This window comes from Pseudorca crassidens, chromosome 15 (assembly GCF_039906515.1).
Source record: "Pseudorca crassidens isolate mPseCra1 chromosome 15, mPseCra1.hap1, whole genome shotgun sequence".
Lineage (NCBI taxonomy): Eukaryota > Metazoa > Chordata > Mammalia > Artiodactyla > Delphinidae > Pseudorca > Pseudorca crassidens.
In genome coordinates, this window is record NC_090310.1 from 31881647 (window position 1) to 31906424 (window position 24778).

The 24778-nt window shown below is 49.9% G+C and overlaps 1 protein-coding gene across 4 annotated transcripts; it reads left to right on the forward strand.

The window, feature by feature from the left end:
* Positions 1 to 5275: 5275 nt before the first annotated feature.
* Positions 5276 to 24564, forward strand: TMEM114 (transmembrane protein 114). 4 transcript variants are annotated; one of them, XR_010934962.1, is made up of 4 exons: positions 5276 to 5548; positions 5807 to 5887; positions 15835 to 16476; positions 17112 to 17240. XR_010934962.1 is itself a non-coding variant. In XM_067706675.1 (4 exons), the coding sequence occupies exons 1-4, from the start codon at positions 5329 to 5331 to the stop codon at positions 17342 to 17344; spliced, it is 672 nt and encodes a 223-aa protein (XP_067562776.1). In that variant the 5' UTR covers positions 5276 to 5328; the 3' UTR covers positions 17345 to 24564. The 4 variants fall into 4 exon arrangements, 3 of the variants coding, with proteins under 3 accessions (XP_067562776.1, XP_067562777.1, XP_067562778.1); XM_067706675.1 differs by having other exon boundaries at positions 15835 to 15972; positions 17112 to 24564; XM_067706676.1 differs by lacking the exons at positions 15835 to 16476; positions 17112 to 17240 and adding an exon at positions 13684 to 14477.
* The last annotated feature ends 214 nt before the right edge of the window (positions 24565 to 24778 follow it).

Here is a 24778-nt window from a genome sequence, read left to right on the forward strand (position 1 = left end):
CCTGGCCTTTTTTAAATTGGGGGAGCCCTTCCCAACAGACTCTTGCTTCTACTTCATTGGTCAGAATTATGTTACGTGGCCACCACTGGCTGGAAGGTACCTAGAAATAAGAAGGGGGAGGTGGATCAGAATGGTGTTGGATGAACCATCCTCTAGTAACTACCATCCTGCTTGAATGTCCAAAGGAGTAGACGGACAGGTAGCAAATGACTTCGTCACTCGATAATCATTAATTACTATGGGGAGAGTCTCAGTGCTAAGATAGCATATGTTTTAGGTTGGGTTTCTTTCGAAGTAGACTCTGATATAAGGATTTGAAAGCCAGTAATTGTATTTGGGGGGTGATCCTAGGACACACTGGTACAAGAGTGGGGAATTAAGATGAAGAAGAAAGGAAATCAATTGAAGACATCATTGCAGTGGGCAGCTGGGGTTCACTCCCCCTTGGAAACTCTGGGGGACAGAGTAGAACAGGCTTCAGAGCCTTTCCCTCCCCAAAGGGGTGAGATAGCTAGGGCTATTTATCCTCCAACTTCATCAGTGCTCGGTGTTCCTGGGGGCCTTCACTCTCCAGTAATTCTAGCCTTCTCACTTGGGGAGAAAAGTCCATATGTGGAGAGTCACAGGTGTGTGTGGTAAATGTTGTAGGCATGCCGCTGAGCAGTTGAGAGCCTAAGGAGATACAATGGACCTTAACCACACCTGAATCATCATAAATCATCGTATCCTAAGAGCTTTCAACCTAAATCGGGGGTTGGCTAAGCCCTTTCCAAAGAACTAATTTTTAAGTTAAGCCCCCCCCCCGAAAATGGAAAGAAATAAAAAGGAAAAAAAAGGTGGGGATAAGAGTATTTCAGTTAAAGGGAACAGCATGTGCGGATGCTCAGAGGCAGGAACAAACTTCACGTGTTTGAAGCCTGGGTTTGTGAGGCTGGCGAGGCAAGCAGGGCCTCAGGGCTGCAGAGTTGCACAAATCCAGATCTCACTGATTAAAAAAATGTCGGCTTTCCCATGATGCTCAATGCTTCATAATGAAAAGTAACCTTTCTTCCCGGTATCTCGACATCCTCCCTTCCTTCTGCCTTCCTCTTTTTTTAAATTCTTTTTTAAAGAGTAAAATAGGATTTTATAAGAATTCCTTCACACATCCATTCAAAAACTACTGAGTATCTGCCATATGCCAGGCGCCATGCTGGGCACTTGGAATGTAACAATGCATAGGACATTGCAGTAACTGTTCTCTTTGAGGGTGGTAGTCTAGTGAGAAAATTAGATGGCATATGTGAACGCACAGCAGATATTCAGCAATTGTTGGAAAAGAAAACATGTTCCCTTTGATTCTCCCCACTTTTCAAGTATCAGAAGCCTTGCCCCAGCTGTATCAGTCTAGGAATGTTGATGACTTGAAGAGATTAAGTTATTTGGACGTCAAGACCACATACATCTTTGTATTCTCTAGTGTGCCTGGCCCCAGGATGTGCTCAGTCAATATTCGTTTGGCTCCATGGATGCCCCAAATTCTGGCTCCCTTTGCTTCCCGGCTGCCAGCAGATTGCTGTCCGTGGTGCTGAAAAGCAAATTCCTGCTTCTCAGTATGAGGCAGCGCAGGTGCTGATGCCCTCCTCTTTTTTAAAATATTTCTTCTTTGCATGTTTGAAATGCACTCCTCCCCTCTTCTCAGAGCGTTTCCACATATGCTAATAATTATGTTGGTATGACTCTGCATAGGTCACAAAGTACTTATACCCACCATCATTACACCCTCATGGTGCCCTTCTGAGATTGGTACGTATGAGTGCCCCCATTTTACAGCCGAGAAAACTGAGGCTCAGAGAAGACAGGCAATTTCTCTGGGCTCACACAGCCTGTAAGATGCTGATTTAAGACTCAAAACCAGCCTCTGGGATCCCTGTTCAATGCCCTTTCTCCACCAGTCCGGTACCCAGCATGGCGCCTGGTGTGGCTTGAAGCTTAAATGCTGTGCTTCCTTTGCATTCTGCCTCAGGAGCCTTCAGGTTTTATCCTGCCTCTTCAGTTGACTGGCTGAGTAATGATAGCATCCGATATTTGATGTGCTCCATCCCTCCCCAGATTCATTGAAAAACATTACTCTCTGTGCTTTTTAGAGTGACCGAGCACGATTCAGGTACATTATATCAAAATCCTCAGGAAAAGTAGAATGATCAAAGCTTACAAGGTTGTCTTTACAAAGGGGCCAGGAAGAAGTTCTCCTTATGCAGACGAGAGATGTGGGACCTAGTGAAGGAAAATGCATGTGCTGGGTGGAGGGCCACCATCCACCCTGCCATCACCCCTTCTCTTGGTTCTGGTCATAGCACCTTGGTTTTCCTTTGGGGAGCCAGCTATGTTTGCCACATAAAAGACAGGACACTCAGTTAAAATTGAACTTCAGATTAAACAACAACAATAACAATTTAAAAAGTATAAGTGTATCCCAAATATTGCATGGAACATATTTATACTAAAATCGTATTATTTATTTGAAATTCAAATTTAACCAGGCACACTGTGCTTTTATTTGGTACATCTGGCAGCCTTGACACTGCTTAAACTCAAATGGTTAGGATGGGACCAATTCACCCTGCCTTGGTTCCAGGAGCAGGCAGGCCATCCAGGCTTGGCCAATCAGAGCTTTCTATCCCTATCACTCATAGAGATTGGTTCAGAGATGGGGATATGGGCTTTGATTCTGGAAATGTGACTTGCACCACTGAGAAAGAGATTTGTTCTTTTTGTTGGGGTTGCTAAGCAGTGAAAGGTAGCTCCTGGGGTCCAACAAATGAGAGTCTGAATAAGAATGAGGCCAAGAGAGGAAAAACACTTGAGAGATGGAGAGAAAGGGAGAGAGAAGAGATTAAACCTTAAAGACATTATTAGGGGTCCTGGGACCAGCCTTATTGAATTTTACCTTCATGTAGGCTCCCTAATGTAGAAGGAACAGTGGAGGACTGCTTGGATGATGATGCAATGGAAGATAACAGTAATAAGGTGATGGAGTTGAAGGCAAAACCATCAGTGGGGATGGTAATGGGAGAGATCAATCTTAATCAAGACGGTGGTTGAAGGGGTGATGCAGTAGAATGTGTGTAACATCAAGGGGAGGATGTGTTCTCGCTGATGATGGCTCTGTTCAGTGTGTTGCTGCTGCTGCTAATGGAGGTGAGGATGCCAATGATGAAGATTAAGATGGTGGTGGTAAGGGAGAATAAAGCAACAAGGAAAAGAATGGTTCTCAGCCTTAGTCTATCCCCAAGTCCTATCAATTCTACCCCTCTCAATTAAAAAAAAAAATCTATTTACTTCCCTCCCTCCTCACTGCTGCCACCACCGTAGCCTAGGCATCCAAGCATCTCTTGCTGCTTCTACTTCTATGTTGCTCCTAACTGGCTTCCTCACTTCCTTTCCTGTTTCCTTACAGTCTCTGTTCCACACTAAAGCCGATACGGAGAGTGAGATTTTAAAAATGTAAATTACAGCATTTCACTACTCTTCTCAAAACTGGTCAGAAGCCTAGACTAGAAACCGAACTCTTTACTGTGACCCCAGGACATGCATGGCCTGGCCCCAACCTATTCCTCCAGTCTCATTTCCCTCTACCTACTCCTCTCTCACTATGTTCCAGCCTGATTACTCTTGGAGTTTCTCTAAAATGTACCAAACCCTTTGTATAAGCCATCCCCTAGGCGTGAAGTGCCTTTATATTCTTTGTGTCTCATCCTCCATGTCACTTCCTGGATTCCGAATCCCAGTGAGACCTCCCCTCTTTTACTTTCTCTCAGAGTACCCTGTTCAAAGCAAGCTTTGTTGAAGGATTCTCTCCCCAATTCATCAAATTTTGGGAGTTGGCACAATATTTCCTTAAGAACGTGTCACAGGAGCGCCAAGATTTTGGTCTCTCAGCCATAAACGGCAGCCTCCAGGGGCCTTTGGTAGCTGCAGCCCCTGAGGCTGGTCATCTCCAGCTTCTAGAAGCGTCTTCTATTTATCCCGGTGTGCCATGCAAGTATGATTTTTTTCCTCTGCATTCCTGGCTTTGAAAAAGCTGGGAAGCCTACACCACACACTTCTTAAGGGTAGGGGCTGTGTTTGGATTGTTTATGGCTATATTTTTAATATAAACTGTAGTGTCTGCCACATCGTAGGCACTCAAGAATCTTTCTTGAAATAATGAAAGGTTTCATGGTGGTGAAAAATGTGGTGGAATTGATAAGGGTGATGGTGATGATAAAGAAGAGGATGGTGATGATAGAAGAAAAGAATGGTGATGGTGATGATGGTGGTGGTGCTGGTGGTGCTGGCGGTAGTGGTGATGGTGGTGCTGGTGGTGGTGGTGCTGGTGGTGGTGCTGGTGGTGGCAGTGATGTTGATGAAGACTTTGGTGGTAGAGATGATGGACTCAGAAGACGTGGCCCATTGCTTTAAAGAACTTAAAATTTTTAAAAAAAATTTTATATTGGGCAATAGTTGATTTACAATGTTGTGTTAGTTTCAGGTGCACAGCAAAGTGATTCGATTATACATATACATGTGTCTATTCTTTTTCAAATTCTTTCCGCATTTAGCTTATTACAGAATATTGAGCAGAGTTCCCTGTGCTATACAGTAGGACCTTGCTGGTAATCTGTTAAAGAGCTTTTATAAAAAAGAACCTGATCTGTCTTTTTCCTCTGTAGCCAGCCTAGAAAAATCAACTGGAGGTGGATTTTGGAGGAAGGGTGGTTGAAGCTGGAGCGAGAGGCTATTGAAGATTACCTGCAAACCCGACAGCCGTTGCCCGTCCTTCTTGCTCCCCCAGTTTGCGGGAAGGCCGCCCTCCCTCGCCCACCCCACCCAGCCCTTCTCACAGTGCAGGTCACCTGGGCGCTGTGAGCAGAGGAGGGAGCGGTGGGAAGGGCGGCAGAGGGAAGACTCCTGGCGCACCCGGAGGGAAGTGGGAAGTTGAGTCGGTGGTGCGAGGAGAGGAGCCGGGCTTGGGGAGGAAAGGCAGAGGCAGGGCGTAGTGGCGAACGGCTGGGGGTTCGTGGAGAGCGCGGGAGGGGGTAGGAGGGAGAAGGGTCGGGGGAAAGTGAGGAGTGGGGGTGAGGGGCTGCGCTAGGGCTGGGAGTGTTGACTGAGGTGGGGTTTGGCTGGTATGGGGTTTGAGGGAGGAGCCGGGGCAGGTCCCAGGGCGCAGGTGAGGGGCTGAGGGGCGGAGCCAGGGTCGGAGGGAGGGATCGAGGTCCGGAGGCCGGCTCTCCGGCTCCGAGCTCAGGGACGCGGGAGGCGGCGCGGGGGGCTGCGGGCGGCGCGTGGGGTCCCGGCTCGGCGATGCAGGTGCACCTGGGAGCGCTGGCCGGCGCGGCGGCGCTGACTGGGGCGCTCAGCTTTGTGCTCCTGGCGGCCGCCATCGGCACGGACTTCTGGTACATCATTGACACAGAGCGGCTGCAGCGGAGCGGCCCGGGGGCGCGGGACCCGGCAGGGGCCTCCAACCGCAGCCAGCTCGAACCTCTGAGCTCGCACTCCGGCCTCTGGCGGACCTGCCGGGGTAAGGACGTACCCGGGTACCCGGGGCGGTGGCCGCCACCGCCGCCCCTGCGCGGCGCCGGGCTCGCCCGGGACTTGTTGCTTGGAGCGCATCCACCCCCCAAGCCCCGGGGCGCGAAACGCGGTATCTGGGGTCGGAAGGGCAGGTGGGCAGGGCTTCTGGGGCTGCCTTCGCAGTTCCGAGAGGCGCCGGGGCGAAGCCTCGGTCCGGGGTCCGAACCCCGGGGCCCCCGCCCACCAAGTCCTCTGCCCCATCCAGTCCAGAGCCCGTGCGCGCCGCTGATGAACCCCTTCTGGCAGGAGAACGTGACCTTCAGCGACTCGAGCCGACAACTTCTCAGTGAGTCCGGGGAGTGTGGGATGGGGGAGGACCCGGGGCTGGACACCAGTTTGGGAGCTTTTGTCCAAACAGCAGGCGAGGTGGGGTGGGGGGCGTTGGCGCTGCGTTGGAGAGGGCGGTCGGGGCGGCCTCTGGCACCGGCGGGAGAGGGGAACGCGGGTAGGAGCAGGAACCGGGTCCACTTGCTCCACCCGTAACGTGTGGTTGAGGATTCATTCAACAAACGTTGGCTGAAGGCTTTCTGTGCGCCAGGCACCGTGCTGCTGCCGAAGGCCCAGGCCAGGCGCTCAGGGGGCGCACAGACTAGCTGGTGAGACCGAGGTGGAAGTGCGCAGTTACATTTCAGAGTGACAAGCAGCACGAGGGAGGGTGGCTGGGAGCCCGAAGAGACACCTAAACCAGCCCGGGGAGCTGACTGTCACAACCCCTTGTCAGCCTTCTCTGCATCCTCGGTGTTGAGAACAAGCGCTTGGCAGTAGGAGGGATGCAGTAAATATTTGTTGAATGATTCAAGAGAAGCAACCAGGAGGCAGAGGACGGCTCCCTGTCGCCAGGGACCATGTGTCTGTTGTTCCTGGCTGATTTCCCAGTGCCTGGCACGGTGATTGGAACTCTGGAAAGGTGGGAGGATAGAATTTGAGAAAGCAAACGGGCTGAATAAACAGTGGAGGAAGGAGGGAAGTCAAAGTCATAGTTCGATTCACTGAGGCTCGCAGCTGGACAGACATGGAGCTGAACGCTCTCCATCTGTGTCCTCATTTCATCTCCACAGCCTCCCTATGAAGTTCTTTGTCATCTCTGTCTTAATCTTTATTTTTCCAAAGAGGAAACTGAGGCCCAGAGAGGTACCACAGAAAGGACACGATGAGGAAATGAGGACTGAGTTCCACAGACCTTGAAAAGTATGCGCAGCTTTTGATAGACTTACTGAGTGAGGCTTGGGGATGTGACTCTTAGAATGAAGACAAGTCCCTAGCATGGCCCACAAGGGCTGCCAGGGTCCCTCTCCAACTCCACTCTCCCCTTTGCTCTTTCCTCTCTGGCTATGCTGGCCTTGGTCCAGTTCCTGGAGGGGTGCTCAGTTTCCTCCTGCCACAGGAACTTTGCACATGCCATTGCCTCCAATTGGAGTCTCCCTGCTCCCATCCTTCCAGCTTGACTTGGTCAGCTCCTACTCGTGCTACAGGTTGTGTGGCATTTTTTTCGACCCTGAGCTCCATGAGGGCAGGGACCACGTCTTTCTTGCCACTGCTGGATTCCCTGTGTTTAGCACAGAGCCTGGTATAGAGTAGCCCATGAGCCAAGGTTTGCTGAGCAGGCATGAGAGTGAATGCAAACTCTATTATTTAGAGGTAGAACTCAATCCAAATTTGTTGAATGACTGAATGAGTATATGAATGAACCAGACTCTTTCTCTAAAGTCCAGTGGTGGGCTGGAAAATATTTAACAATTGGCTGTCTGCGGGAGGGGAGAGTCTTGATTTGTGGCATTTGCCAATCTCTGTGGTGTAAATATTCCCACTGTGGTCAGTTTCAGGCTGTCAACATGATGTCAACTGGCTCCTCATACTGCTGAAAACTTAACAGCTGACCCTGTGATATAATCCAGCTCCAGCACACCACTGAATGAAGTTCCGTTGAAGGAGATATCCCCTAGATGCTTGGAATATGAGGGGGGTGGAGGAAAGGAAGTGGTCTCACGAACTCTGTCCTCAGCCCCAAGCTGTGCTAGGAGGAACTTTGGGTGTTCTCAGAGCATATCAAGAGTAATCAAGAATTCCTGTTCAAAAACTCCTGTGTTGGCTAACAGGCTTCTGAATGTAGTGCTGTGGTCCACAGAGAAGGCTGGAGAAGGTAGCAAGGAGATGGTGTATCAAGCTACTACAGCCTTAAAACAAAGCTGGTGTCTCTTTGGACTTTAAAATTGTTCCTGTGCAGCTTATTTTATTTATTTATTATTTATTATTATTATTATTTTATTTATTTTTGGCCGTGGCGGGTCTTCGTTGCTGCGCATGGGCTTTCTCTAGTTGCGGCGAGCGGGGGCTACTCTTTGCTGCAGTGCGTGGGCTTCTCATTGCGGTGGCTTCTCTTGTTGTGGAGCATGGGCTCTAGGCACAAGGGCTTCAGTAGGTGTGGCGTGCGGGCTCAGCAGTTGTGGCATGCGGGCTCAGTAGTTGTGGCGCACGGGCTTGGTTGCTCCGCGGCATGTGGGATCTTCCCGGACCAGGGCTCTAACCCGTGTCCCCTGCATTGGCAGGCAGATTCTTAACCACTGAGCCACCAGGGAAGTCCCCCCAGCCTCTTTTAGGTGCAGTCACATCTATGGCCCTTTGCTGGGCTGGGTGCTGGCATTCAGCCTGCTTATCACATCAGTGAGTAAACTGGATGGCTAACCACAGTCACCACTGGTCTGGTCTCTTCATGAAACTTGATAACGAACCAACCGTGTGTTGTCCAGGGTTTTGAGAAACAGGCAAAACTCACATCCACAGTCTGTTCATCTGTTCCCTTGGCCCTAGGTCTAACCCCCTGCTTCACCACCAACTAGGCACGTGGCTTTGGGCAAATTTCTTACCTCTCCGAGCCTCAGTTCCCCCATGGGCAAAATGAAGATAACTGTCATGTCTCCTCATAAGGCTAATTCAAGGATGAAGCGGGAGAGCGTGTTTAAAGAGCCTCATGCAGTGTCCGGCTCCTTTAAGTCTGCCATAAGTGTTAGCTGCTCTTACTACCATTGTATCATCACAGAGAGGAGGCTGCGCGTCAGACCTCGTGCTCACTGCAAATCACCCCCAGAGAGAGCTTCTTCACAGACTCTCTTTATCCCCAGAAAGAGTTTTGAATGTTGTCCAAGTTCTTTTATTATATGAAGACGTTTCATTCCCTTTATGCAGAGCCCATAGAGGAGAGAGGCCAGGTGACAAGCAGCGTGTTCTGTGAGTCAGCCTCCTAGACAAATCCCCGTGGGGGTGTATGGGAAGAACCATTGGTTTTCCCTCCAAGAAAATCCAAGCAGGTAGCCTACTTCAGTACCCAATAAAAATCCACCTTGCTTGGATGTTTTATCTTCCTGATTAGCTCTGGGGATGTCATGGGTTTGGTTCCCTGGCTAGGGACTGGAATTTGTTTTGGTGGCGGGGGGGTCTTCAAATTCAGCACAGTTTACATAAAAGAGCCACAGTCTAGAACCAACCAGGCTAGCTGTATCAGCCAGGAGTCTTTTGATGGTAAGTGACGGAAACGCAAATCATACTAGTTGAAACAGAAAAGGAATTCCTGGTCCACGAAACTGAAAAGCTCAAGCCCCCTGGGATCCAGAGCTAAACTCGATTTCTTTTTCTCCTCTCTGGGCTTTGCTTCTGTTTGGGTTCTGCTTTCAACTAAATCCTCTCCAGAATCAGCAACCTAAGCAGAAGGAGCCTGTTGCCCAGTCATTCTGCAAAACCTCCAGGTAGGTCTCTGACTGGACTAGATTGGATCATGTGCCCAGGTCTGAGCCAGTCAGTGTGGCCGAAGGGAAGGAATGTGCTGATTGGCTGAGCTGAGTCATGTGCCTCTCCCAGCAGGATGTGGGGGGTGGGGTCAGCCACATCATAGATAAGGGCCCTCCTTCCTCCCAGCTGTGTGACCTCTGGCCAGCCACCTCCTTCCATAAATGGGCTGTTTTATAAACAGCAAGGTCCTACTGTATAGCACAGGGAAGTATATTCAATATCCTGTGGATGGAAAAGAATATGAAAAAGAATGTGTATATATGTATGACTGAGTCACTCTGCTGTGCAGCAGTAGTTAACACAACATTGTCATTCAACTATACTTCAATAAAATAATAAATTGAGAAAATAACTGGGCTGTTTTGAGATGAAATGAGATCACAGAAGGAAAGCATCCAGCGTAGGGTATCACCCAAAGCAGGAGGTCAGTTATTGTCTCCTCCTTCTGCTCTAAGTCATATTGTCTCCCTGAACCTCAGGCTTCTCATCTGTAAAATGGAGCTAATCATTGCAAATGCCTTTGCTTAGTGCTGGGGATAAAACATGATGAGACAGGTGGGGTCCTTGCCACATAGGCTTAGTGTCTAGTGCAGGAGACAGATAATAAACACACGGACCAGTGAATAAATTAACATAAAATGGCTTCAAATAGTAGTAGGTATAACAAAGGAAATAAAACAGGGGCATGTAATAAAAGGAGGTGGGGACCACTTTCAGTGGAGTGGTTGAAGGGCAATAAAAATAACAGTCAATGATTACAGAACAGGTGCTGTGTGCCAGACCCTGTCCTGAGGTCTTTACGTGTTTAACCCATTTAATCTTCACAACAGACCCACAAGGCAGGTACTGTTATTATACTCCTCACTTTTCAAATGAGGAAACCGAGGCACAGCGAGGTTAGGTAAGTTACCAAAGTTTGCACGGTAACTGGTTGATCTGGGATTTGAACCCAGGCAGTTTCTATTCTTTTAGAATGATGCTACGTCGAGGGTAATTCCAGTATAACGTGAGTGTGCCAAGACCGGAGGCCACGGCAGACCAGGGGAAAAGTTCCCAGCCTGTTTCTTGGGTTCAGAGTTCTGTTATCCTCCACTGCCTACAGTAGGAACTCAACACGTGAGAACTAAGATTACCATGTAGAATTAATAACACTAATAATGTTGACAGGTCATTTTTTTCCATCAAGAGCAAATACGTACCAGGTGCAAGAGATCTTTTCGACTCAGAAGTGCTTTGCTGCAAAGGAAAAGCAAACCCAGAAAAATGCCAAGTCGTTCACGCCAAGGATAACTGTGTGAATGATTCATTATTGCACTGTTCAGAGAATAGCTCGATGGGAAAAGCAGCCTTGCAGAATGCTTGCGAGGTCAGGAAGCCCCGGGGTGGTTAGCGAAGTAACAGTCCTTCTCTTAAAGAGAGCAGAGAAGTATTATTCTCCAGAAACATCAGAAGCTCTGGCGAAAGAAGGAAGTCTCAGGAACCATTTCCCAAAGGGGAAGGTGTCACTATCTTTATTTTCAAACCTTGTCAGTATGACTTGGAGACTCCAAGAAATGCTCAGAGATATTCAGTCCTGTTATGCCTGGTAAGGAAGTGGATTTTTATAATTTTTGTAAATTTTCGAGTCTATTGTCATCAGAACATAGCTTCCTTGAGGACAGGGCTGCATGTTAGTTATCTTCCTGATCTCCAACATTATTAGTATTATTAACTCTAGACGGTAATCTTAGCTCTCACGTCTTGAGCTCCTACTGTAAACACTGTAGTGGATTGAAAGGTATAACCGCCCCCCCACAAAAGATGTGTCCACATCCTAACCCTCGGTACCTGTGAATGGGACCTCATTTGGGAAAAGTAACTTCGCAGGTGTAATTGAGTTAAGGCTCTCGAGATGAGATCATTGTGGATTAACCTAAATCCTGTGACGAGTGTCCTGGTAAAAAAAAAGGAGAATCACAGAGGAGAGAAAAGAAGGTCATAGGAAGATGAAGGTGGACGGAGGGATGCTGCCACGAGCCAAGGAATGCCAAGGATTGCCGGCAACTGCCAGAAGCTGGAAGAGTCAAGGAAGGATCCTCCCCTGGAGTCTCTGAAGGGAGCGCGGTCCTGCTGACACCTTGATTTTGGACTTAGGGCCTCCAGAACCGTGAGAGAATAAATTCCTCCTGCTATTAAGACACCTAGTTTGTAGTAATTTGTTATGTCAGCTCTAGGAAATTAAAACAACGATCTCATCTATAGAAGTGCACCCCCCTCGCTGCCCACCCTGTTTTTCTGCATCATCACACTCATGTCCTTTGTGACACTTGGTCTGTAATTATCCCCTTTATTTCCTACTAGTCTGTCTCCTGTACTGGACTGTGGTCTCCATGAGGGCAGAGACCTTGTCCCCTGCAGCAGCCCCAGGCTCTATGGGGCCCATAGACGTTTGTTTCTGAGTGAGATGTGACTGGAGGTGGGGACATTTCCAAGTAGAACATAACTCAGAATCAATATTTATGTCCCCAGACAGCAGTCCTGAAAATCAGAAAATAAAAAATACCAAGGCACATACCAAAAAAATATATATATACTAAACCAAATTTCAGCAGGAGATCTTACAGCTTTCCCAGCGGGTGTCCTGTTCTTGCACAGACATTTAATTGCACATGGACGCGAACTCAGCAGCAGCCTTGTCTGGGGACCTCACACGTGGGACTGCTGGGCCAAACCAGCTCCGGGAAACCTCATTACTTTCTAAATGAGAAATGATTTCATTTCTCAGCCATCATCTGGAGACAATGCCATGCAGGAGACAGAGCTTACAGAACCAGGTTTTCACACCAGCTGTTGTGCTTCCTTTCCCAAAGTTTTTCCTTTAGAAAGAAAGGAAAGAAAGAAGGAAGGAAGGAAGGAAGGAAGGAAGGGAGGGAGCGAGGGAGGAAGGGAAGGAAGGAGGGAAGGAGGAAGGACTACAGGTCCCGCCCCCTGGAATCACATTTTATCGTGTGACAGCCCCGGAAAGGAAATCAGCTTTGTTTCCTCGACTTGCCAAGGCTGGTGGCATTTAGGGTCCTGAAGACAAAGTGGTTTGATCACAGTGGAAGTCCGACTGAGTGATTATCTTCATCATCTTTATTGTTGGCAGGGTTATGGTTTATTTAATACTTGCTCTATGGAACTCTCCATTTTCTCCACACACATTGTTCTTATGATAACACCATGAGCTGCACGTTATGACCTCCATTTCATGGATGTGAAAATGGGGTTCTGAGGATTAAGTGACTCACAAAAGACAAGCAATTTGGGGTCAGAGGAGCGGGGGATGGATGCTGGTGGCACTTTTCTGAGTCGTTCTTTCTCTGGCCTCCCCCTATTCTCTCCTGCTCATCCCCCCACCTGTCACTCTTCTCCAGCAGAGAATGCTTCCAGTGGCTGGGAAGGATATGAACTCCTGCATCCTTGCTGGCTTTGCTCCCTGCTGAGCCCTGGAACCTGGCAGGTGCTGGATACACACTTGTTGACTATCGCCTCCGTCCTCTGGTGAAGCCGCATTCCTTCACGTCTTAGCTGCAGCTCAGCCCCTGTGAAATTTTCTCAAACACCCTGGCTGAGTTGGGTCCCACTCTGTCTGCTCTCTGTTCCAACCTTCATAATAATGGTACCATATTGACACCCACCCAGATCTCCCACTGAACTCTGCTCTACTGTAAACCACTGCTTGTGGCATCTCTGCTTGGAGTCCAGCAGGCATCTCACCCTTGACAAGTCCTGGTATCCACCGCAGCCCACTCTGCCTCCCCCATCTTTCCCATCTTGGCAGATGGCAACTCATCCATCCCGTGGCTCAGGCCCTAAATCTCAGTGTCACCTTGCCCCTCTCTTTTTCTCCTACTCTCATCAAAGTGGTTGCTTGTTTTACCTTCAAAATATACCTGGGACCTGACCACTTCTCACCACCCCACTGCTTCCATCCAGGTCCAGGGTTATTGCAGTAGCCACCCCATGGTCTTCCTGCTTCCAGCTGGGTCCCTGTACTGTTTTCTCGGCCAGCTGAGAAGTTACCGCAAGCTCGGTGGCTTAAAGCAACAGGAATTTATCGTCTCAAGTTCTGGAGGTCAGAAGTCCAAAATCAAGGTGTCAGCAGGATTGGTCCTTCTGGAGGTTCTGGGGGAGAATCCATTCCAGCCCTCACTCCTGGCTTCTGGGGGCTGCCGTCCCTCCCGGGTGGTCCTTGGCTTGTAGAAGCATTACTCTGATCTCCATCTCTGTTTTCACCTCATCTTCTCCTCTGTATTTCCCCCCCTTTCTCTTATAAAGTCAAAGAAGATATACAGATTGCCAACAGAGACATGAAAGTATGCTCAACGTCACTAATATTAGAGAAATGCAAATCAAAACTACAATGAGGCATCACCTCACACCAGTCAGAATGGCCATCATCAAAACATCTACAAACGCTGAATGCTGGAGAGGGTGTGAAGAAAAAGGAACCCTCTTGCACTGTCGGTGGGAATGTAAATTGATACAGCCACTGTGGAGAACAGTATGGAGCTTCCTTAAAAAACTAAAAATAGAACTACCATACGATCCAGCAATCCCACTACTGGGCATATACCCTGAGAAAACAAAAATTCAAAAAGAGTCATGTACCACAATGTTCATTGCAGCTCTATTTACAATAGCCAGGACATGGAAGCAACCTAAGTGACAATCGACAGATGAATGGATAAAGAAGATGTGGCACATATATACAATGGAATATTATTCAGCCATAAAAAGAAACGAAATTGAGTTATTTGTAGTGAGGTGGATGGACCTAGAGACTGTCATACAGAGTGAAGTAAGTCAGAAAGAGAAAAACAAGTACCATATGCTAACACATATATATGGAATCTAAAAACAATAAAAAAGGTTCTGAAGAACCTAGGGGCAGAACAGGAATAAAGACACAGACCTAGAGAATGGACTTGAGGACATGGGGAGGGGGAAGGGTAAGCTGGGACGAAGTGAGAGAGTGGCACTGACATATATACACTACCAAATGTAAAATAGCTAGCTAGTGGGAAGCAGCCGCATAGCACAGGGAGATCAGCTCGGTGCTTTGTGACCACCTGGAGGGGTGGGATAGGGAGGGTGGGAAGGAGGGAGATGCAAGAGGGAAGAGATATGGGGATATATGTATACGTATAGCTGATTCACTCTGTTATACAGCAGAAACTAACACACCATTGTAAAGCAATTATACTTCAATAAAGATGTTTAAATAAATAAATAAAGTCATTGGGTCTCACCCGAGATGAGCTCATCTGGAGACCCTGGACTTCCTTACATCGGCAAGGACTCTTGTCCCTAATGAGGTCACATTCACAGTTTCCTGCTGGATGTGAACTTGGGAGCCGCCTTTCAACCCACTACGCCCTCTGTTGTCCACTCTCAATATAGTGGCCAGAGCGACCTTTAGAAACTGAAGCTAAATTCTAGTTTCTTCCGCCCCAAACTGTCTGGTGGCCTCCATCTCATTCAGAGAGAAGTTCAAAATCTTCCCGATGGCTCAGGAGCCCCACGTGAGCTGCTGTTAACTCTGCCTTCCTCCTGCACTGCCTTCCCCTCCCTGACTCCCCGCTGCCCTCGCCGGCTTTTGCCAGCCTCAGCCGCACGGGGCACACGCCCTCCCATCTCAGACTCCGCCCCCGCCCCTCCCTGCGGCCCCTCCCTTCCGGCCCTTGCGCAGCTGCCTTCCTCGCCTTCTTCAGGTCTTTGCTCCAATGTCACTTCTTGAGTGGAGCCACTGCTCCGGCCCCTCCTCTGCTTTATTCACGCCCCGCCCCAGGAGTTTGTCACCATCTCTCAACTTTGTCACTTATTTGTTCACTTGCTTGAATCCACACAGCCCGACGAGGGCAGGAGTCCTGGTGGATTTGCCGCTGAAGCTGCTGTGCCGGGGACAGAGCCTGGCACAAAGCATGCACTCAATACACGTGCTGAGTGAAGAAGCGAATGAACAAGAATAATACTTCCCTCGCAGGGTGTGTGAGAATTACTTGAGCTGATACTCATACAGCACAAAGTCTGGCATAGCTGAGCCTCGATAACTGTTGCTATTAATAATATTATTATCATTATTATTATTATTTTTTGCGGTACGCGGGCCTCTCAGTGTTGTGGCCTCTCCCGTTGTGGAGCACAGGCTCCGGACGCGCAGGCTCAGCGGCCATGGCTCATGGGCCTAGCCGCTCCGCGGCATGTGGGATCTTCCCGGACCGGGGCACGAACCCGTGTCCCCTGCATCGGCAGGTGGACTCTCAACCACTGCGCCACCAGGGAAGCCCTACCATCATTATTATAAGCAGCAGTGGTGTTGATTTCTTCCTCCAGCGTTTGGGTGCTGGCCCACAGGAGGTGCTCAGTGAATGTCTGTTGATTAACAGAAGGATGTTAGTAACCTGCTGTCCTCCTGTCTCCCCTAAGCCATGCATGGGACGTTTGTGATTCTGCTGCCCCTCAGCCTCATCCTGATGGTTTTTGGGGGGATGACAGGGTTTCTGAGCTTCCTCCTGCGAGCCTCCCTCCTTCTCCTGCTCACGGGGACCCTCTTCCTCTTTGGAGGTAGGTGCCCACCCTGTACGGGGCCCGGGTTCCAGGAGGGGCTGTGCCCGATCCCCCAGAAGGGAAGGGTTGGGGGGGGGTCCCATCGCTTCTGGGACTTGCTTCCCCCTCCTGTGATCTCCTAGCTGGAAGGGATCAGTAGCTCCCCACCCAGGGTCCCTGGGTCTGTGTTCCCAAGAGAGAAGCATAGGGGTGAGAGCAGATTCTGAGAATGGCTTTGATTATTTCACAGAAGAAGCGTGTTATGAGAGCGTCAGTGTTAGGGCCATGGGCTGGAGGGAGACCCTCACTCTGGCCACCCTCAGTCTTTCATGTGCACCTGCCATCCTGACAGGCGTTGCTTTGATTGATTAAAACCAAACTCACAGCTGGTTGTTTTATGGCCTCCCTGCTTCTGGTGCATTTGAAATGGACCTTAAAAAAGAACCAAGAACAGTAATGACACACACACACAGAATCCATGGAGGGAAATAAAGAAAAGTAATGCCTGGAGATGAGAATACGGTGAGGCTCTGATCCTCTCAACCCACCTGCTATTATTATTAATATTGGCATTAATAGTTTGCCCAGTGACTAATTCTCCAAACAGCACCTTCCAGGGGAACTCTCCTGATGGAGAAATTCTCTAATTTGCCACGAAACAGGCAACGAGCACTTGGCGTGTGGCAGGTGCCAATGTGGAGCTGAGATGTTCATTTAAATTAATAAAAGTTTAAAGAGCCGTGTGGGGCCAGTGGCTATGGGACTGGACAGTGCGTTCTAATAACGTATGCATGGAGCACTGCCGTGTGCAGGGTGCTGCTCTAGGGGCTGGGCATCCAGGGTGGACCCTCTGGAGCTCACATTGGGGCAGACAGGCATTGGTTAAGTCGTTTCACAAACAAATTCTGACCTGGGAAGTGATGGAGGGCCATGTGATGCTGTGAAACCCCACGGTGGGTTGGACTGGCTTGTGGGCGGGGGTGGGGGGGGTCCAGGAATCGCCAGGAGCTGAGATGCGGGGATGGGCAGGAGTTACCAGTGGCAGGAAGGGAGGGGAAGGGAGGAGGGAGCACACTGGGCAGAGGGACCGGCAGTGGGAAGGAGGGGCAGGGCCCGGGGATGGGGGTCTGATCTGCTCTCCTTTGCAACCCCTTCAGCCTTGGTGACCCTCGCGGGCATCAGCGTCTACATCGCGTATTCAGCCGCCGCCTTCCGGGAGGCGCTGTTTCTCCTGGAGGAGAAGGCCCTGCTGGACCAGGTGGACATCCGCTTCGGCTGGTCCCTGGCCCTGGGCTGGATCAGCTTCATCGCCGAGCTCCTCACCGGGGCGGCCTTCCTGGCAGCAGCCCGCCTGCTCAGCCTGAGATGGAGGCAGGACCAGGCCATCTGAGCCCCGATGCCTGGTCGTGGTGGAAGGGAGGGGCTTGGCGTGGGGGCCTCATGGACCCATCTCGGTGGGCTGCGGCTTCCTCTTCCTCAAAGGCCACCACCTGAGAGCCGCTGTGGACCGGGCTCCAGCCCTGGCTGCTATCTGAGTGCTGCCTGGCATGGTGTGTGCTCTGTCTAGGCACGTGTGTCTCGTGTGGGCTGGAGGAGGCTGAGTGCCAAACCCATGAAAAAGCAAAAGCACCTCCTTCATCATGTACAGAACTTACTGATTGCAACCTCCGTGAGTCTCCTCTGGCTTCACTTCATCCTCACTCCTGCCCTTTGGATGGGTTTCTCTTCTTTGTTAAAGAAACGGAGGACCAGAGAGGTTAGGTAAGTGTTGCAAAAACACACAGCAAGCTAGAGGCATGTTCTCCTTTATCACAGCTTTTCTGAGCAGGTTCATGCCGGCTGGCTGCGACGTGGATCCTGTGTGTGGAGGATGCTGCGTCTCAGACACCGGGCTTCATGCTTCCCGCGACCTGGAACCAGGCACGAGGCACCGTGGGAAATTGGAGGGCAGGCGGCAGAGATCTGGGCTTCGCAGCAACCATGAGGTGGACGTGTCCTCCCTGACCCCAGCCGGGCTCGTGCTCACCTGGTCTAGAGTCCTGAGCCTCAAGCAGAAAAGGCTCAGTTAATGCAATGATTCTCCGTGGTCAGCGACTCGCTTTTGAAACAACACAGAGTCATCCCAGAGACGAAAGCCCCTCTTGGACGTTCAGGCGGTCAGTGGTCCCATTCATGTGTCACTTCACAGGTGCCAGGAGGTCCTCATGGGAGGAGAGGAAGGGTCAGCAAGCCACAATCAGCAGGAAGGGCAAGAAGCAAACTTGTGATGCCCAAGAAGCGCTCATTGGCAAGCTCACCGCGGAGAGAACTACCCGCACTCACACTTAATGGGAAACAGTGATCCTCCAAACACAACGAGCATCTCCTGGACCGTCGGCTTTGCAGTTAGCCTTCATTCCAAACTCTACATGTGAGCTCAGGACACCCCGAGCCTGTGATAGAAATAGTTTCCACATCAAAGTGTTGATGGAGCCCAGTTCCCAGGTGTAACATCCAAGGCCAGTGAGATTTAAACACACTGGGAAACACATAACCAGTGTCATGTGCTAAGTCCTCTGACATCCCCTGAATAAGGCCTATGCCTGGGCATCAGCAGATCTCAACCCTAATACCCCACTGCAGTCACCCGGGGAATTTAAAAAATGCCCAGGTGTCACTTCAGGCCATGAAATCACGGTCTCTGGGGTTGGGGGCCCAAGCACCGTTAGCTTCCAGAACTGCTCCGGTTTTTCCCGAAGTACAGCCTGGGTTGAGATGAGCACCAGACTGGCTTAGAACCCGGACAGATGCCTGTGTGTAACTTTATAAAACACAGGTGGGGTTTCCTGTGGTGATGGTCTCAGCTCCATAAGAGGCTGCATTTGGGGGAACGACAACAATAAAAACCTCAAGAAGGAGAGTGGCCTGGCATCTGGTTCATACTGGCGCATCTCAAATTCATGGAGATCTTATGAAAATGCAGCCTCTGATTCGGTAGGTCGGGTGCGGGGCTGGCGATCCTGCATCTCTAACCAGCTTTGATTGGGAGGATTTACACAGCGTAAACACACGCGGTCTCCTTGAAAGCAGCAGGGGTTGTGGCTCGCTTCTGCACTAGCATGGGAGGTCTGTACTATCACAGGCCGGGTCCTGGTGACATATTGCAGCCCTTCTTCTCTGAAACAATGACACCCCATAGCAGTTGTGTGGCCAGAGGAAGATGTTTTCTTGGCGTGGCTACAGCGAGTCTGGGTGAGGGGGTGCACCTATCTCCTCAGCCCTGTTGGTATTGAGAAGACTTGGCTCCTTTGGGGTGAAAATCACTCCAGTTTTGATACAGGGTGTTTATCGTGTGGGGTGGAGCTTTGGTCTAGAATATGGAGTTGAAAGTTTCCCACAGAGTTGGTCAATTGATAGGGTGATCTTTGGGGACTAATCGTAACACTTTGTCCCTCCCCCAGAAAATTCCATCCCTCTTTTATCCTGATATTTCGGCCCATGGGGATGGGGGCCCCAAGGTGGCTGCATGTCCAAATCCACCTGGCCAGAGTCTCTGAGTCCGTGGGGCTGGGTGGGGTCCCACAGTTCACAGTTCTCACCGGTTCCCAGGTGGTGCAGATGCTCCTGGTCTGGGATCACCCTTTGTATCACACTGACCTGGGAGTTTGTTAAGTGGCAGGGCTGGCTGTCACCTTCCTGCATCTTAGAATCATGAGGGCATCTTAAAACCCCTGATTCCGGGGCTGAATCCCTGCTCTGATCACCTCTAGGGAGGGAGTCCAGGCACCGATAATTTTCAAGGCCTCTTCAGATGATTCCAACATCAGCTAAGGTTTGGAACCTGTTCCTGTAAGATGCTGCGTCATGAGATGTGGGGAGGGATTGGGGAACCTCAGGTTTAAGCAACTGCCCGAGGGGCTTCCCTGGTGGTCCAGTGGTAAAGAATTGGCCTTCCAATGCAGGGACGCGGGTTAGATCCCTGGTCGGGGAACTAACATTCCACATGCCACGGAGCAACTAAGCCCACACGCCACAACTACTGAGCTCGCGTGCCTCAACTAGAGAGCCTGTGTGCCGCAAATGATAGAGCCCACGTGCTCTGGAGCCCACATGCCACAACCAAAGAGAGAAAACCAGCACGCCACAACTAGAGAGAAGCCTGCAAGCCACAATGAAAGATCCCGTGTACCACAACTAAGACCTGATGCAGCCCAAAAATAAATTAAAAAATAAATACAATAAATTCAAAAAAAAAGGAAAGAAAAGAAACCGCCCGGGCAGGGCTGATGGCAAGAGGTTTGGGGACCACTGGTGTGGACCATGAGAACACCATTATCAACTGCATGATGTCATCATCCTCACCATGACCTCACCCCACCATGACACCCTTACTCTCACCATGACATCTCCTGACCATGACATCCTCCTCCTGACCATGACATCATTACTTGAACTATGTCATCCTCCTCCTCATCATAACATGACCATCGCCATGATGTCATCATCCTCAGCATGGCATGACATCATCACAGCTGAAACCCATTGAGTCATCCCTTACCTGCATTGCTCAACGAGCTCATCAATCAATCAGTCGTTCAACAAACCCCCGAGGACAGGCCATTTCATGGCAGGAACTAGGGGCAGTGACCCACCAGAGCAAGCCCTTGCTCTCTGAGCGGCCACATGGTTGAGGAGAGACTGGCAGGTGAGACATGGTTGTTGGTGATGACTGGAGGTAAGCGAGGCAGGGTACAGGTCAGGGAACTGAGGCACAGGTGGACTAAATTAAGGAGAGAAAGGGTACAACTAGGACTGAAATTCAGATCTGCCTGATTCCAAGATGATTTCCTTTCCACTTCTGCCGACCCTGTCTGCTCTTGGGTTCAGGATGTTGCTGCTGCTTCTCTTTCGCTCTAGTTCGGAAAAGCGCAAACTGAGTGGATGGCTCACAAAGTCCCATTGCACCGCGTGAACGTGGTTGCAAAACCAGTTTCTAGGCTGAGGAAAGAAAATTTTTTTCACAAAGCGAGAGCAACCGTGCTAGTGAGAGAGCGGTCTTTGCTGCCACCTGCTGGTCACATGGTGGAACTGAGGCTGGACTTGACATTCCAATCAGTCCAGGGACATTTGTTTTCAGCTTCCTGAGTGCCCAGCAGTGGGTTAAATACTGCAGGGCAGGGTGTCTCAACTGGGGAGATTCACCGCTCCCTCTCCACCTGGGGCTTTTGGGAATGTCTGGAGACATTTTTGGTTGTCATTACTGGGGACGAGTGCTACTGGCATCTAGTGGGTGGAGGCCAGGGGTGCTGCTCAACTTCCACAGTGCACAGGATGCTCCCACCACAAAGAACCGTCTAGTCCCTCACGTCAAAGTGCCGAAGGTGAAAAACCCTGCTAGGGGAACGAAAGGAATAATAACAAGAGAAAGCATGTGTGTTCTAAAGGAACTGACAACACGGCTGAAAAGAATCTCATTCATTAAATAAATATTTACCAAACACCTGTTATGTGTCAAGAACTGTTCTGGGGGGTCTGAGGACACGTCAATGGGGATGACTGACAAAATCCCTGCAGTTACATGGAAACAGATGGTACACGCATGAACCAATAGTACCCATGAGAAATTCACATAGTGAAGAAAACAGGGCTGTGAGCTGGAGGGTGGCTGGGAGGTGCTACTCTAGGAAGGAGAGTCAGGGAGGGCTTCTTGGAAGAGGTGGCATTGTGCTGAGACTCAAGTGAGGAACCTACCAGGTGGGGAAACAGAGGACCAGGCAGGTGGCAGCAAGTGCAAAGTACCTGAGGTGGGAACAAGCTTATGTGTTTTAGGGAAAGAAGGAAGGAGCATCGAGGGAGAGTGATAGACGTTAGAGGGGTGATGAGGAGGCAGAAGATGTGGGCTGGAGAGTGCCCGTGGTCCAGGGTAAGGAGGTGCTGATGATTAAGCTGGGTTTAGGATTCTACTCTATACTATTCTATTCTATTCTATTCTTCTATTCCATCCCATCCCATTCATTCCTGCTTTGGGAGCAATGGGACACCTCCAGAGATGGTGCAGAGATGCATCGGCTTCAAGACAGCGGTTCTCAACCCAGGCATCATTCAGGGGCTTTAAAATAAAATCAAACTTCTAACAACTGAACCTAAAGGAATCAAAACCTCAAAAGTGGGCCCAGGCACTGGTATTTTTAAAAAGTTCCCCAGGTGACTGTGCTGTGCAGGGGTGGTGTGAGAACAACTGCTGAAGCTCCTTTGGTCTGGTGAGTGGAGAGCAGATGGCAGGGAGGGGCTTCTCCCATCACCCAGGTGAGATGAAAGAGTTTGGACGGGGGAGGCGTGGCTTGGATTCAGGGGGGGTTTGGGGGTTCAGGGGAGGCGACTTTTGCTCATAAAAAGGTAAATAGGACAAGAAGAAGGGTAAGTAGGTGCCTCCCCTTTGCGGCGGAAGCTCGGCCCAGACCTGTGTCCTCAAGTCCAGACCTGGCTGGATGGCCCATGGAACTGTCCCACTGCCCCCTCGGAGAGGACCCTGCCTGGCAGTGAAGGTTCATTCATTCACTCATCCATTCATTCCCCTCATTTACTCACACACTCGTCCACCCTCCAACCATCCATCCGCGGATTTGTTCGTAATTTGTATATTCACGTACCCATCCACTCATCTCTTCATTCATTTCTTCACTCACTTATACACTCATTCATTCATTTGTCATTCATTCATTCACTACTTCATACATTTGTCCATTAATTGATTCATTCGCTCATCCATCCATCCATCACCCATCCATCACTCATTCATTCATTCATGCCTTCACTCATTCACGCATTTATCACTCCATTCACTCATTCATTTAACAACTATTACTTACTGGATGTCTGATGTGCCAGGTGCTGTTTGGAGCACTGGGAATTTAGCCATGAACAAAAGCGACAAAAACCCCTGTCATCATGGAGCTGACATTTGTGTGTGTGTGTCTGTGTGTGTGTGACATACAGACAATAAACATGATGGGTAAAACATAGGGTAAGTCACCTGGGAAGAGGTTCTATAAAGACGTGGAGGAGGGGCAGGGATGGGTGCGTGGGGAGCGTGACCTTGGCAGTGACCACAGTGTCCCATGGAGCTGGTCCTCTGCTGAGCAGGACTGAAGAACCAGTAATTGATTCATCAATTCATGAGTGTTTCCTGGGCCCCTCTTGTAGGGTCTGGAAGGGGAGTCTCCCTGGAGGCTGGACACATGGGTTGAGTGAAGACCTGGCCTCGGTCTCCCCAAGCTGACCTCGGTGCCTCTTCCTGGAGATGAGCCTCAGGGCTGATAGGATCCTGGCTGCGGTGAGGGGAAGAGACCAGGGGAGACAGGAGCTCGCAGAGCAGGCACTGTTGCCCCATTTTGCAGATAAGGAGACTGAGGCCCCCAGGCTCCTCATCTGCAGAATGGGGACTTGATGCTGCAGGTGAGACAACCAGGACACAGACCCTGGCTTCAGGGCTTCAGGGCTTCAGCGTGGTCACTTGTTTCCCATCCTCTGACATCTTGGGCTGCTCCCTTGAGAGCCAGAGGCCTGGATTTCCTTTATAGCCAAAAAGGGAGCAACCCATGGCCTTTGCTTATCCCGTCAGTGAATTTCCATTTGTCATTTTCCAGCACATGATACCCAAGGGCAGGGACGCTGATATGAGGCCTCTGTGAACACTGAGGAAGATGCACAACCTCTGCCTGTTCCAACAGCCGCCTGAACTTTCCCAAATATTTGGGTCCCCGCTGGAGTGTCTGGAGGATGGGGGAAGGGAGAGAGAGCGAGAGAGAAGGACAGAATAACAGATGGACCCACACCCACACCCACACACACGAGAGGCCCAGAGAAACATATCAACAACAGTAAAAGAGATAAAGACAGAGGTGCAGACAGAGACGAGTGGACTGAAGTCAGAGGAAGACAGAGAGGAAGGAGCTGCGTCCAGAGAAAGAAGAGAGAGAGACAGGAAGAGACCCAGGGAGGTTCAGAAAAAGGCGGAAAGAAGGGCAGAGAATCTGAGAGAGGAACAGAGAGTGAAACGGACAATGAAAAACCAGAGACACATATACCTGGAGAAAACCATAGTTTAGAAAGACACATGCACCCCAATGTTCATAGCAGCACTATTCACAATAGCCAGGACATGGAAGCAACCGAAATGTCCATCAACAGAGGAATGGATAAAGAAGATGTGGTACGTTTATTCAACGGAATACTACTCAGCCATAAAAAGGAACAGTTGTGCCATTTGCAGAGACGTGGATGGACCAGAGTGAAGTAAGTCAGAAAGAGAAAACCAAACATCGCATAATATCACTTATATGTGGAATCGAGAAAAATGGTACAGGTGAACTTATTTGCAAAGCAGAAATAGAGACACAGATGTAGAGAACAAATGTATGGACACCAAGGGGGGAGGGGGGTGGGATGAATTGGGAGAAGGGATTGACATATATACACTACTATGTATAAAACAGATAACCAGTGAAAACCTACTGTATAGCACAAGGAGCTCAGTGCTCTGTGGTGACCTAAACGGGAAGGAAATCCAAAAAAGAGGGGATGTATGTATACGAATGACTGATTTACTTTGCTGCACAGCAGAAAGTAACAACGTTGTAAAGCAACTATACTCCAATAAAAATTAAAATTAAGAAAAACACAAGAAAAAAAACCGAATGCAAAGGAATCAGGGTTCAGGAGAGACCCTCAGATCGAGGGGGTGGGTGACACAAAGGGGACTGTGAGCTTGTTCCAGGCTGGCAGGCAACGGGGGTCTGGGGGCGGGGCGTGTTGGGCAGCCCCCAGGGCAGCGCAGACTCCCAGC